This window comes from Cyanistes caeruleus, chromosome 11 (assembly GCF_971803275.1).
Source record: "Cyanistes caeruleus chromosome 11, bCyaCae1.hap1.1, whole genome shotgun sequence".
NCBI classification, from domain to species: Eukaryota; Metazoa; Chordata; class Aves; order Passeriformes; family Paridae; genus Cyanistes; species Cyanistes caeruleus.
Window position 1 is genome coordinate 19,324,295 of NC_141711.1, and position 13,850 is coordinate 19,338,144.

Here is a 13,850-nt window from a genome sequence, read left to right on the forward strand (position 1 = left end):
ATTCTGGTGTTCTTATTATTGTGGTTTGTCAATAAACTTTCTTTTTTTTCCCTTTTAAGTTGTATGCCTGTTTTGCTCTTGTTCTAATCCATATCTCACAGCAAGAAGTAAGTAATTTTCTTAGTTATTAGTTTAAAACCACGACAGGGACGTGGTTATCTTTGTGTGTCTACCAACACACAGCCTGTCTGGGTGCCGAGTCGATGGACTAAACCTGCTGATCCCAGTGATTTACCTTCAGCTGATCCAGAAAATTCAGCAGATACTTCTCGCTCTCTACCATCAACATAGAGATGAGACCCTGATGAACTCTCACATGCAAATCTTGTGTACAGTACCAAATTGTGAATGTTATCCTTTAGTATGTTCCATTTGTAAAGTGTGTAAAGAAAAGTGGTAGACACATTCTAAGTGGGGTCGATCGCCAAGAGGGATTTGCACAGAGTGTTACAAGTTTGAAAGAAATTTGACTGAGATTGCATTACAGGAAGGTGTGCAAACAGGACAATTTGAAAAAGGATCTGATCGATGGTGGGAGATTTATGCTTTTGGGATAAATACGGAAAATTATTGTTATCATCCTAATACCCCTTTACCATATATTATTGAAATAATTGCAATACGTTGTTGCAAAACACTGACAAAAGTCAGGTGTGATATCCCAGGGGTAAAAAATAAAAATTGGGAGCAATTCTTAAAACGGCAGTCTCGAGAAAAAGGGTCTTTCCTTGAAAGTTATCCCTGCTGCCGAGAAGATGGAACACCCCATGGTTCGAAGCAACCGAATCGACGGGCGAGACAGAGGGCTAAAAGAAAAGGGAAGCAAGATCTCACATGGGATCCAGCCAAGATGCTGGCCGAACTGCCGCAATCCGTTTAAAGTCCTTAAAGGGCTATCTCTGATCAGGTTATTGCGGTGGTTTACCATAATAAAGGGAAATGAAGGGTGTGCAGGGAAGCTCTATGCAGTCCTGAGCAACTTCTTGCCTCAGCTGGCAAAACTGAAGCTAGCTACAAGCAAGAATTTAACTCCCCCTATCTCTGCTGGGAAAGAATCAATGCTGAGAGTGGAGGAGAACCTGTGTTTGAACAGACAGCCAAAAGAACACCCCTGGTTTCCCCCCATCCCCTGGGCCTAGCTTAAAGCTGCAGGACCCATGTCCGGGCATAGAGCAGATGACAGGGGAGACAGTGTCATACAGTCAACCTAGACATTGCCCTTGAAAGGTAACCACTCCTTCATGGGCCTGGATACTTTTAGGGAAACATGAAAAGCAAGGCAGTGCTTAGGGAAGCGGTGTTTTTTCAATATATTTGCTAGAAGGAAAACATGGACCAAACTAGCAACGTTCCTTTACTGTGGGAAAAACATCCTCCTGGTTTGGACTACCGAGACAAGGACGGTTGAAACCTCTCCAGTCAGACGTACACAGAAAACTCCCAAGGAATTCTCTGGGTTTCCACTGAGTCAGTGTAAAAGATGATGTTTCTCGGGAGCTTAATACTAATACTTAATACTAAATTTTTAATACAAAATGTCAAAGTTATTAGATTATTAGATGACAGGCGAATTGCGGTTGGGAGGCAGCTGACGTGGTCCCCAGCTTTATCTCCTGTTCCCAACAGTGATCAGCACGGGCATGAAATCAGGTTCATCTCAGTTTATTGCCGAGAGGTCTAGAGGAACATGTCGGTGCACCAAGAGCAGGTTTGGAATCTGTGCATTGCAAGAGACTCTGCACAAGCTCTCTGGGCAACCGACTGCCAGGGGCAGGAGCCCTGGGGTGGCCATGCCTGAACAGCACCTTTGTGCCTACAGTGCCACCCTCGATGGCTGCCCTGGAGCCTGGGATTGGACCCTGCACTTGCTGCAGGAGTCTCTGCCCTGGTTCCGCGCTGACCAAAGGCTTGGAACCATGTCAGAACCTCGGTTGCCAAGGGGGTGGCCGCAAGTGGCTACCGGTCATGTGAGGCCATGGCTGCTTGAATCTTGGGAGCATGATGCTGACGTCAGAGTGGCCATTGTGACGCGTGCGACCAAAGCCCCAAAAGGGAAGGCTGGGCTCAGGCCGTGTGTCAGTGCGACCTGGCAACGGGAGGAGAAGGTAAGACAGGGAAGCAGCTGCCCAGGGACCAGAGGGGCCCCACACCTCGGGCCTCTGGGCCTGTGCTGCAGGCTCACCTGCCTCTCCCTTCCCAGAATCAGCGCAGGAATATCCAGAGGAGACGGCGGTGTTCCTCAGCGCGACGACGGGAGCAGAAGGCGGACAGGAGCAGGGCTCACGCAGGGCTGACCAGGGAGTAGCACCCTCGTAGCTCTGGGCCTGTTCTCCAAACTCCCATCACTTTTCTTCCTCCCACAGAGAGAGGACCAGCACCTGGCGGAGACAGCGGCGTTCCTGGACAGGGACTCAGAGCTGACAGCCGCCATGTGCGACAGGGAGCAGGAGGGCTCTGATGGCAGAGAGCAAGGTGAGGGCAAAGCAGCCCCTCTCACAGCCTGGCCCAGGGGCTGTCGGGGTGGCCAGCATGGGGCCCAGAGCAGAGGCCAAAGGAGGCAGGAGCTGCTCAGCCAGGCCAGGGCTGGCAGCCTCCTTCCTCCTCAAGTGGGGCCCAGCTGGGCCAGGGGGCAGCTGTTGGGAGCCCCGTGCCCGCAATGGCCGCTGCTCTCCAAGGCCTCCAGCCCTGCCCATCAGGCAGGCACGCAGGCAGGGACAGAGCAGCCCTTGGGGCCGATGCTGCGGGCTGAGAGCTCCACAGAGCTGCTGACGCCGGCTGCCATTGTGTCTGTCCCCTGCAGCATGCCTGCTGTGTCGCCGTTCAGAGGCTGACCCGGACACCTGCGGCGACAAACAGGAGAAATACGGGCTCTATGCCCACATCTTCTGCCTGGTGAGTGGCTCCGGGCACTCCCTCCAGCACTGCAAGGGGCAGTCCCTGCCACCCTGTCCTCATCAGCTCTTCCCATTTTCTGCAGTATTTTGCCACGCTGCTTTTCCGGCAAGCAAAAAAATGTGTTGGACTCCTGGGTTTCCTCCTTCCAGATATCCAGCTTGCAGTCAGGCGGGCGGCATGGAAGGTGAGGGCCTGGCAAAAGAGCAGGGAGATTTGTGCCAGGAGAGGCTGGCCAGAGCTTAGCCCAGAGCCCCAGCAAGGAAGGCCGGCCATGCAGCCGGCTGTGGGACAAAGTCTGGCTCCCAGCAGCTCCGTGGAGCCTCTGGCACAGGAGCTCCCCTCACCAGCTGGCTCTGTGGGCTGAGCGCCAGCAGCGGCCCCATCCTGCTCCCTGCCTGCAGCCCTGGGGCGGCCTGGGGAGGTCCCCAGGCTGCCGCTGATGGGGCTGCCTGGCTCATTCCAGCACTGCTGCGTCTGCGGCCAGAGCGGGGCCACCATCCTGTGCTGCAAGGAAGGCTGCAACAGATGGTTCCACCTGCCCTGTGCCAAGGAGGGCGGCTGTGTCACGCAGTACATTGCCCCATACAGGTAGCTCCTCTCCCCTTCTGGCCACCCTTGGGGAAGGACCGAGACTTTCTCATTAGGCCTATCCCTTTGTCCCCAGGTCCTTCTGCCCTGGACACCGTCCACTGCAGATGGTGCAGGTGACTCCAGAGCCGGGCACCGAATGCCCCATCTGCATGGAGCCAGTGGAGGACAGAATGACCTTCAAGACCATCGTGTGCCCGACGTGCAAAAGAGCCTGGTTCCACAGGGACTGCCTCCAGGTGGGAGCCATGCCCTCAGGCCTGGGACACAGCAGGTGCTCAGCAGCACCAGGGCCTGGCTCACACTGCTTCTGTTTGCCCTGCAGGGACAGGCCATGCGCGCTGGTCTTTTGCACTTCAGCTGCCCCCTCTGCAGAGATCATGAGGAATTCCTTGTGGAGATGTTCCGCATGGGGATCCGCACCCCCATCAGGTTGGTGTCCTTCTGCGGGGCTCACAAGGCAGGAGGGTGCAAGTGCCGTGCTGTGCCAGGCCCTGCCCCAGCAGTCCAAGCCCTGCCCCATCCAGGGAGTCTGGACTTGCGCTTCTCAGGGGACTTGGAAAAGCATTGGAGGAAGAGCAGGGTCACCCTGTTACCTCCGTGAGGGCAGGGCAGAAGAAACACATCAGCTTTTCCTTTCTCCATCAGAGGGCCAACATGGGAAGACAACAATGCCTTTGCGGATCTAGGAGAGAGGCACAGCAGGTGCAATGCCAGGGAATGCCTTTACCCAGGAGGCAGGGAGGAGGCAGAGGAAGAGGGGTGAGTTGGGAAGCTGCACCCGGGGCTCTGCAGGGAACCTGTGTCTCAGGAAGGGCTCAAAGCAGAAGGAGCCGGTGGTGCTGGGCTGCACAATCCCATGCTGGGACACTTTGTCTTCAGTGCTATCAACCCGTTTGTTTTCCCAGGCCCTGGGAGCTGCTCTTGTGCTCCTCCTGTGCTGCTGAGGGCACCCACAGGCGCTGCTCTGGCCTGACAGTGAGGACAACCCACTGGGAGTGTGAGAGCTGTGCTGGTCTCGGCACGGGTATGAGGCAAAGCAGGCGGGTGTCCCTGGGCTGGGGCCAGTGCCCAGGCTGGGCATGGCAAAGCCCATGGGCTCCTGGAGGGCTGGGGGCAGTGCTCTGGTCGGGCATGGCCTGCTCCAGGCCTGGCAGGCCTCGGACATTCTTGTTTGCTCTTACAGGTGCCAGGGATGAGCCGGAGCTCAATGGCCCCAGCCTGACCGGACAGTCAGGACTGGAATCTTCTCAGGGCCTCTCAGAATCTGAGGCCATCAGCCCCACCAGCAGCCCGGTGTCATCAGCTCTGGCTCCCCGTTCTCCATCTCCAGAGGCCAGCAGTCACAGCAGCCCCCAGCGTGCAGCCTCATCCTTGGCAGACAGCAGCAGCCCAAGCACATCAAGGCCAAGACACAGCAGCTCCATGGGCCCTGAGGACAGGGTCCATTCCAGGCGTGCTGGGCCTGACCGCAAGCGAAGCCGCTCTCGCCAGCAGAGTCGGGCCCCAGATAGACCCGTCCGGTCACGGAGTCGCCGTGACAGGAGCAGCGAGACAAGACCAAGGGCTGAGAGGCCCAGGCCCAGGGACACACCATCGCAGGCTTCCCCCAGATGCAGCTGCCCCTGCTGTCAAGCTCGGGCCTTAAGTCCACCTGTCTGGTCAAGGAGTCACTGTGACCAGAGCAGCAGGACAACATCAAGGACAGAGAGGCCCAGGCAAAGGCAGACACCATCGCGGGCAGCCCCCAGACTCAGCCGATCCCGCCAGGAAGCTCAGGCCCAGAGTCCACCTGCCCGGTCGAGGAGTCGCCGAGACAGGAGCAGCAGCACAACATCGAGGGCAGAGAGGCCCAGGCAAAGGGAGGCACCATCGCAGGCAGCCCCCAGACGCAGCCGCTCCCGACTACCACGTCAAGTCTCGAATCGACCTGTCCAGTCCAGCGGTCTCCAGGACAGGAACAGGAGGACAGCAGCAAATGCTGAGAGGCGCAGGCAAAGGGAGACATCCTCGGGGACGTCCCCCAGACGCAGCCGCTCCCGCCTGCAACGTTGGGCCTCAAACCGACCTGTCCGGTCCAGGAGTCGGCAGGACGGGAGCAGGAGGACAGCAGCCAGCGCTGAGAGGCCCAGGCGCAGGGGGACACCGTCGGGGACGTCGCGCTGGAGCAACCGCTCCCGCCAGCCACGTCGGGCCTCAACTCGGACCTCTAACAGCAGCACGTAGTGTCATCTTCTCTTTCTAGTCCCTCTGTTGGTGGCTGTAAGTGAAGGTGAGAAGGGTGAGTACAGGGACCTTGAGATTTGCAGGTCTGTGGAAAACCCAGATTAGCTCTTGGCATTTCTATGATCCTTGATTTCTATGTTACCATGTATTGTGAAGGGAAAAGCCACCTGAGGACATAGCTAATTAAAAAGGACACTCATTGCTGCCTTTAGACAGATATTTCCCCACTGCTTCCCCTTGAAAGTGAACCAGTCCTTAATGGCTTGGATACGTTTAGGGAGACATGACGAGCAAGGTGGCTCTTAGGGAAGCTGTCTTTGAAAAGGCCGTGGGCTGTGTTGCTATCCTTGATCAATCTCATTTCAGTAAAGCCTTTCTTCAGTAAAGCAGAGGGAGAAGGAAGAGAGTGAGACACTGCCTCAAGTGTCTGGAGAAATCGACTGCGACACTGCTGCTGATTTAAAAGACTTGCTTGGACCTTCAAAGGTCAAACCGGAAAAGACTGTGGAAATAGCCTGGGACCAAGAGGATGCGCAGGACTCTGCCCCAGACGAAGGTCTGGGACCTTTGCCTGAAAACGACGGAACTCAGGAGTCGAGTGCTTTCAAGTTTTCCTTCTTTGAAGACACAGAGGAGTTGGGCATCAAAGAAGGTAACAGCAGAACCCTCCTAACGGAGCCATTTCTAAGGAACAGCTTCTGGCAGGCACTGTAGAGCAATATGGTGTGAAGAAGGTCAGAGGATTTTAATCCAGAGGATTAAATCCAGAGGATTTTCAGCAGCAGAAGTTAGTAATTATGCAGAAGTATTTTGATCTTCATTTCTACTTGCCAAGGTTGTGGGAGATTAATGAGAGGTAACTCCTGCTTGCATCTCAGGAATTTCGAGGTGCACGCCTTGAGAAGGCATTGGGATTTTTGCAGAGTGGTGAAAAAGCTTCTTGTTGTGCCCTAAACTTCTCAAACAAGGAAAAAGGTGACACAGCAGTCATACCAAGTTACCTAGAGCCCAAGAGGATTTTAAGGAAAATGGGTGTTAAGGTAGAGGGAGAAGCAAAATCCTGGAGTTGACCGCAAGCTCCATGAACATTCTGTTAGTTACCAAATTCTATTCCTGGACCTTCAGAAAAAGGAAACTGAATGACACTGAAGGATCATTGGGGTGTCCTAACCTCAGATAAAATGAGGCCTTATGAAATGAAGATGAAGGAATATTTAATCAAGTCACAGTCAGGTAGGAATGAAAGGAAACCGTGCCGAGTTATCCAAAATATTAAAGTGCAACAACACAAAGCAACAAGCCCACCACACTTGTGCTGTATTCAGGAGCTATTCACTGTCTTCTGGATGCAATGATAAATATTTAAGAATACATAGGAGATGCCTAGAAGAAAGTGGAAGATCCTGGAGCAGAGCTACAGCTCAGAAAATCAGGGAGAGGAAGATTCTGTCCTTCCTAAATCTGTCTTTCCCGGTATAAATATTTCACTTGAAAGAAGGAATTTTTCCTGGCAAGCAGAGAAATAATCTGGTTTTGGCTTTCTTTCTCTTTTGCTGCTGGTTTTGCAGGGCCTCACATACTTGGAACGATAAAACCGGAAAAAGTCACGTGGCAAGAGGATTCACATTTCCAAGACATCACTTCTGAGGGTGCTGATGATGTCAGAAATTGCAAAGCACCAAGAAAGGCAAGTTCCATTTGTATTTGTTGTCTACTTGGCTGTAGTAGTTGGATGCTGTGGGAATATTAGTGGCAGCACTGAGGAAATGGGAAACTGACACTGCACACCTCTGAGCAAGGAAAGTCATCTTGGAAAACCATTGGTGCTGTGTGGAGTCCAGAGTCCCAGCAGCCCATTGGATGTGAAGTTGAATGTAAAGAGAGAGAAGCTGAGCACAAGAAATGGACTGGGTAGTTTTGGTTTGGCCAACCCCAAACTGAGTTTGGCCACAAGGCAAAGACACAGTCAGTTTTTGTGTCAAACGTGGGGTCTTTTTATAGAAGGCTTTATTTGCATACTATGCAGGAAAGCTCTTCCGTGTATCCCATTTCTCTGAGGCACTACAGCTCTAACTCGTGCCCATGGGATTTGATAGGACCTTTTAGGATGCTAAAACCCCTTTGTACTTGTCTAGGGTTCTTTCTCTACCACGCACAGAAAGTGCTAGAGTTTTCTTCTTCTCCATAGATGACGAATGCCTAAAGAGGTACGACACAACTTCTTCAGTCCCCTTTTGTATATTTTTCCCTTTTAAACCCTTACTGGACTTGAGTAAGGAGAAAAAAATGCTGCCTGGTTATGAATGCTCTGTAGTCAAAATTTGCCATCCTTTCTTGTGGTCAAAGTTGTGGTAGAATCCCATGAGACAGTCCTGGTAAAAAATAAAGGCTGAGCAGCTTTCTGTCTTTCCTTTCTTTCAGATAATTACCTCATAGCTATAGGAACGTTTAGAGCTTAGCAGAAAAATAGTCACTAGACAGGTTAGCGAGACATTTGGGATCCTTTCAGGTAGGTCTATCTCCTTTAACTTTTTCCTGTCTTTCTGGTGTTACTGTTAGACATGCCGAGTGTTCTTGTCAGCCACATACGTCCGTGCAGTTCTTCATCCTAATGAATCTGGGGCTTGCTCTTCTGAAGCCAGTGAATTTTCGATTTAAAAACAAAGACAACAACAACAAAAAAAACCATACACAGCCCCCAAAAATTACACAGGCCACCAAAACAATTGCTTGTTCTATTTTGTAGAATATAGTCTCAAGACAGGCTTAAATGACGTTTGTTTCTTGAGACTTGCTAGATAACGCGGATGAAATGTATGGCTGTGTTCATACAGTTACTGCCCTGCAATCTTCCAGCCCGTCTGATTTGCAGGGTGTATCAGAATGGAGATCTCAGCCCCTGGCAGGCAGCACTTCTGGGGCCAGCTGTGGGATCCTGCTGCTGAGCATTTAATGCAAGAGCTGCTGTTTCACTGCAATTTAGATTGCAGCATGTTCAGGGAGACAGCTGCTGCCTTTCATTTTTCTTAGTACACCAGGCTGCAGTAGGGAACATTTCTGCTGGAGCCAACATGTGGTGGGGGGCAAGAGAATAGGAGGGACGTGGAGGATAGAGCTACTGACTTTATCGTGTTGTTCATTCATGATTGTTGGGAGCAGCAGCCGAATCAGAAGGGTTGAACCCTATTGATTGGTGTTGTGTTTTCTTTTGTGCACAGGGCCTAAAGTTATTTTGTAGATCTGTAGAGCTCAGTGAAGACAAAGTGGGTTGGGAAGACATATGTAGATTTATTGCTTGAGGTGAGTATGGAACATCTGTTCCCTTGTAACTGTGGCTGAATGCTGAGCATGGGGAGGGAACACGGCTATGGATGTGCATGCAAAATTAATTCAGGACCTCCAGAAGAGCCTGAAACTTTGGAACTGTCAGGGAACAAATGGGTGTTGGTATACTGGTGTGTGTAACATGATGTTGTGATGTCCAGCCAAGTAAACCACTGCATCTCTCTCTGTTACAGGAGCAGCTAGCTAACTAGATGTAAGGGAAGTGTTTAAGAGAAACAATGAATTTAGAGACTTCTGCAAGTAGTGGATTCAAAAACTTCTCCTAGGAATATGTTAGATTTTCATTAATTTCTGGATCGTCTAAGGAAGCATAAGAATTCCATAGGGAAACTGAACCCAAACTAATAAACCCTTTCTTGAAAAGAATCGTGTCATATTTGTTCCTTGAAGAAGCTGCCAAACAACCTTACCTTTTAAATCCTTTCAAGGATCTAACAGCAATGTCAAAGGCCTCCCAGGCCTGGGCCAGGCTGGGCCGCAGCAGTGCCCCCAGCCCTCCAGGAGCCTACGGGCTCTGCCAAGCCCAAAAGGACACTGCCCCCAGCCCCAGGGGCTTGGCCTGACAGCCGAGCCCAGAGCAGCAGAGCTGTCACACTCCCCGCTGGTTCTGGTCGCTCTCAGGCGCGAGCAACGCCCGTGGGTGCCCTGGACAGCACAGAAGCAGCACAGGGGCACTTGCCAGGGCCAGGGGAAGCACAGGGGTCAGCTTCTGCACGGCGACACAGCAGGCATGCTGCAGGGGACAGAGCCAATGGCAGCGGGCATGAGCAGCTCCATGGGGCTTTCAGCCTGCAGCATCGACGCCAAGAGCTGCTCTGTCCCTGCCTGCGTGCCTGCCTGATGGGCAGGGCCGGAGGCCTTGGAGAACAGCGGCCATTGCGGGCACGGGGCTCCCAACAGCTGCCCCCTGGCCCAGCTGGGCCCCACTTGAGGAGGAAGGAGGCTGCCAGCCCTGGCCTGGCTGAGCAGCTCCTGCCTCCTTTGGCCTCTGCTCTGGGCCCCACGCTGGCCACCCTGACAGCCCCTGGGCCAGGCTGTGGGAGGGGCTGCTTTGCCCTCACCTGGCTCCCTGCCATCAGGGCCCTCCTGCTCCCTGTCACACATGATTCTGGTCAGGGGTGAGTCCCTGTGCAGGAACACCACGGTCTCCTCTCTCTCCATGGCAGAAAAAAAGAGTGCTGCTACATAGCAGCATACTTGTCTTGATACTGTCTCATGGTTTCTGTGGAATCGAAGCACTCAGCTCCCTTTACCTGGGGTATTTGAGGGGCAACTGTATCAAATCCCAGCATTACATTGTTAGAACAGTAGAGAGCAATGGCTAGCTAGCAAAGGTCATGTTCCCATGCAGCAGTTAGCTGGGAAAGAATTAGACAGTAGAGTTCGGTTAGTGTGAGATGTTGCAAAGTCAGGAAGACCTTAGTGATAACTGTTAACTGAGAACAGGACGCTGTGATCAGAAGAATGTGAATTCAGCATAGGTGAGCGATCACAGGAATGTGGAATTAGGTGGAGTTGACCTTAAATGAAAATATCCAATAACGAACTTGCTTTTGCACTAGGTATGAGCCTAATTATTGATGCTATATAAGTGGTTTTAGAGTTACCAATAAATGAGACTTGCTGATCATTCATATTGAGTGCTGCATTTCTTCCGCCGAACTCATCAAGGTGCCCAAACAGCAGGGACCTTTGGGACCTTTGGGATCTTTGGGACCTTAAAAAGGAGTTGGAGTCAGCCAAGGGAGTTGGTGTCAGGGGACGGGTCCTCCGCAGCAAGGACGGCCAAACGCAACAGCTGTGCCGTGTTCCAGGCAACCTCACAGGAGAGTCCTGGTCAAAAAGCAACGTTGCCGCGCCCCAGGCGTCCTTATAGAAGAGTCCTGCTGTAAGGTGCTGCTGAAACTTTGTAGGGGCTGCAACAGTGCGCGCTGACTTTAAGATGGAAAGGCAAGCAGCATATGATTTATTTACCTGCCTTTTAGAAAAGCGACAGGTTAAAGATTTTGATTTGTGCAAGGAGCTTCCTGGACTTCTTGCTTATGGGTATGCCCGGGGGTGTTTTCAGAATCCCCATACAGTTCATGAATTAAGTGAGTGGCAAAAATTTGGAGATAAATTGTGGGAAGCTGTTTTAAATGATGATAGAACTGCTAAAAAAAATGGAAAAACTGTGGCGGACAGTTCATAATGTTCTTTTGCAGTATCAGGCTGAAGAGGCAGCTGCCACAAAGGCATCTGCAGCTATGTCAAAAAATAGATTATTAGAGGGAATGAATGAGTGTCCATTGCCACCCTCCACGAATACAGTAATTTTGACTCACCCCGCGCCATCACTGACCCCTGCCGCAGCTACTAATCCTTTTGTGCCATCTTCAATACCTTCACCTACTAACCTTGCTTCTGGAACGGAGCCTTCGGCACCGTTACCACCCTCCCCTATGAGAAATCCTGAGGTAGGGCATGAGTTAGGTGAGGCTATTGCACGGGAAAGAAGGGAGACATGGGCTGCATTGGCACGGAATATTTTGCAAGAGGGTGATCAGGAAATAGCAGACGCTGTATTGGAAGTAGCATGTCCTGTAACCTTTGCACCGATTCAACGGGGAGGAATACAAGCTCAAATGACAGCTTTAGATTGGAAGTGGTTAGCACAGTTGCGATCTACAGTCAGTCAGTTTGGAGTGACCAGTGAACCGGTTAGACAAAGGATTGATTATTTGTGGGCTACACAGATTTTGTTGCCTGCAGATTGTAGGAGTATTATGAAATTGATTCTTAGTCAGCATCAGCAGTTGTTTAATGCACACTGGCAAGCTTATTGTCAAGAAAGTGTAAATGTGCAAAGACAGGCAGGTGATCCACTGCATGGGCTAACTTTGGAAGAACTTACAGGATTAGGAGCATATAGTCAAGTGGAAGCACAAGCTATTCTGGGGCTAGACAAGTTGAGAGAAGGGATGCGGTTAGTGCAAGCTGCATTTGATCGGATTAAGGAGCCAGGAGGTTTTCCATCTTATATGGGTATTAAACAAGGGCCAGATGAGCCATTTGGAGCATTTATTGATAAAGCGGCTGCAGCTATAGAGCGGGCAGGTGTTCCTGAATATATGAGGGGAGCATTATTAAAACCATGTGCCTTACAAAGTTGTAATGCAGCAACCAGGTCAGTTTTAAATTCCCTAAATGCTACCTGGACTATTGAAGAGGCATTAGAAAGGATGTCTAATATACCGGTGGGCTCACAGGCAATGTTAGTCCAGGCAATTAAAGAACTAGGGCAAGGGTTAGAAAGCAGGCTGCAGCTACTCAGAGTCAGGTTTTAGCAGCTCTTGCACCCCTACAAGCAGCTACAACCAACAATGGCAGGATTCCAGCCTCCCGACTCAAATGTTTTCGCTGTGGCAACCTTGGACATATTGGGAAGGAATGTACTGTACCCTCTGTTTGGGGCAATCAGTGTCGGTCCAATACCCACACTGATAATGTCTGCCGCCGGCGATCGGGAAGTGGGAAGGCCAGCGCGAGGAGCCGCCGCGCCAGGACACAAATAGCAGCTGCCGGAACATCAGTGCTTCAACTTCCCTCCAGCCTGCCACAGCAGGGAGCCTCGGCCTGGACCTGGCAGCCTCAGTGACTGGGGATTTATTGACATCCCAGCCCTACAAGATTCCCATGGGAATTATTGGACCAGTGATAATAAATGGAAAAGCTGTGGGTGCAGTAGTGTTGGGACATTCATCTGCTAGTCTAATGGGACTGTTTATTTTACCTGGAGTAATTGATGTGGACTATTCTGGTGAAATATATATCATGGCATATACGCTGGCACCACCAGCCAGAATTGATAAGGGACAGCGAATTGCACAATTGGTGCCACTACCGCAATATACCCATCAGTTGACACCATTGAAAAATCAATGACAGGGTACAGGTGGATTTGGTTCTACAGGAGGACTTACATTACTTACTCTGGACTTAAATACTCGAACCAAGCAAACAGTTGTTCTCAATTATAACGGAGAATCCCATCAATTAGAAGGATTATTGGATACTGGAGTGGACTCAAGCATTGTTGCTCCACAGTATTGGCCCCAGGAATGGCCTTTGTTGCCTAGTATGGTTACTGTTACAGGGGTTGGAGGCTTAACTTTAGTGAAAAAGTCTCCACAAATCCAAATTCAATTAGATGGGAAGGTCATCAGTTCTGTTTTGTCAATTGTCCCATTATCAGACAAGGTTCAATGTCTAATAGGGAGAGATATTTTGTCACAACTTGGTGTTATTTTGACCAGTAAGTACCCTTTAGAAGAGAGGCCATTGTTTGGACTTTCCCACTCCCACTTAAATGGATAATTCAGGAACCAGTATGGGTTGAACAGTGGCTTTTAAAAAGGGAAAGCCTGCAATAAGCTCATCAATTAGTGCTGGAACAATATCAACAAGGACATTTAAAGTTGTCAACAAGTCCTTGGAATACCCCTATTTTTGTTATAAAAAAGAAGTCTGGGAAATATCGGCTTACGTGCAGTAAATGAACAAATGAAGCCAATGGGGGTGCTACAACCCGGTTTGCCCAAGCCTGCAATGTTGCCAAAAGATTGGCCCTTTTTAATAATTGATTTAAAGGACTGTTTTTTCACTATCCCACTGCATGAACAGGATACTTGCAGATTTGCTTTTACCTTGCCTTCATTAAATCGAGCAGAACCAGACATGAGATTTGAATGGACAGTTTTACCACAAGGTATGCGTAATTCTCCTACCTTGTGCCAGCTTGATGTTGATAATGCTTT

The 13,850-nt window shown here is 50.7% G+C and overlaps 1 protein-coding gene across 1 annotated transcript; it reads left to right on the forward strand.

Moving 5' to 3' along the window:
* The first annotated feature begins 2,029 nt into the window (after positions 1 to 2,029).
* Positions 2,030 to 9,420, forward strand: LOC147651069 (uncharacterized). Its single transcript, XM_086845839.1, has 16 exons — positions 2,030 to 2,105; positions 2,201 to 2,472; positions 2,801 to 2,892; positions 2,978 to 3,079; positions 3,359 to 3,483; positions 3,560 to 3,722; positions 3,809 to 3,915; positions 4,132 to 4,245; positions 4,392 to 4,510; positions 4,670 to 5,755; positions 6,076 to 6,361; positions 7,278 to 7,396; positions 7,845 to 7,916; positions 8,131 to 8,218; positions 8,928 to 9,009; positions 9,228 to 9,420. Exons 2-10 carry the CDS (start codon positions 2,430 to 2,432, stop codon positions 5,707 to 5,709), a joined length of 1,905 nt encoding a protein of 634 aa, XP_086701965.1. The 5' UTR covers positions 2,030 to 2,105; positions 2,201 to 2,429; the 3' UTR covers positions 5,710 to 5,755; positions 6,076 to 6,361; positions 7,278 to 7,396; positions 7,845 to 7,916; positions 8,131 to 8,218; positions 8,928 to 9,009; positions 9,228 to 9,420.
* The last annotated feature ends 4,430 nt before the right edge of the window (positions 9,421 to 13,850 follow it).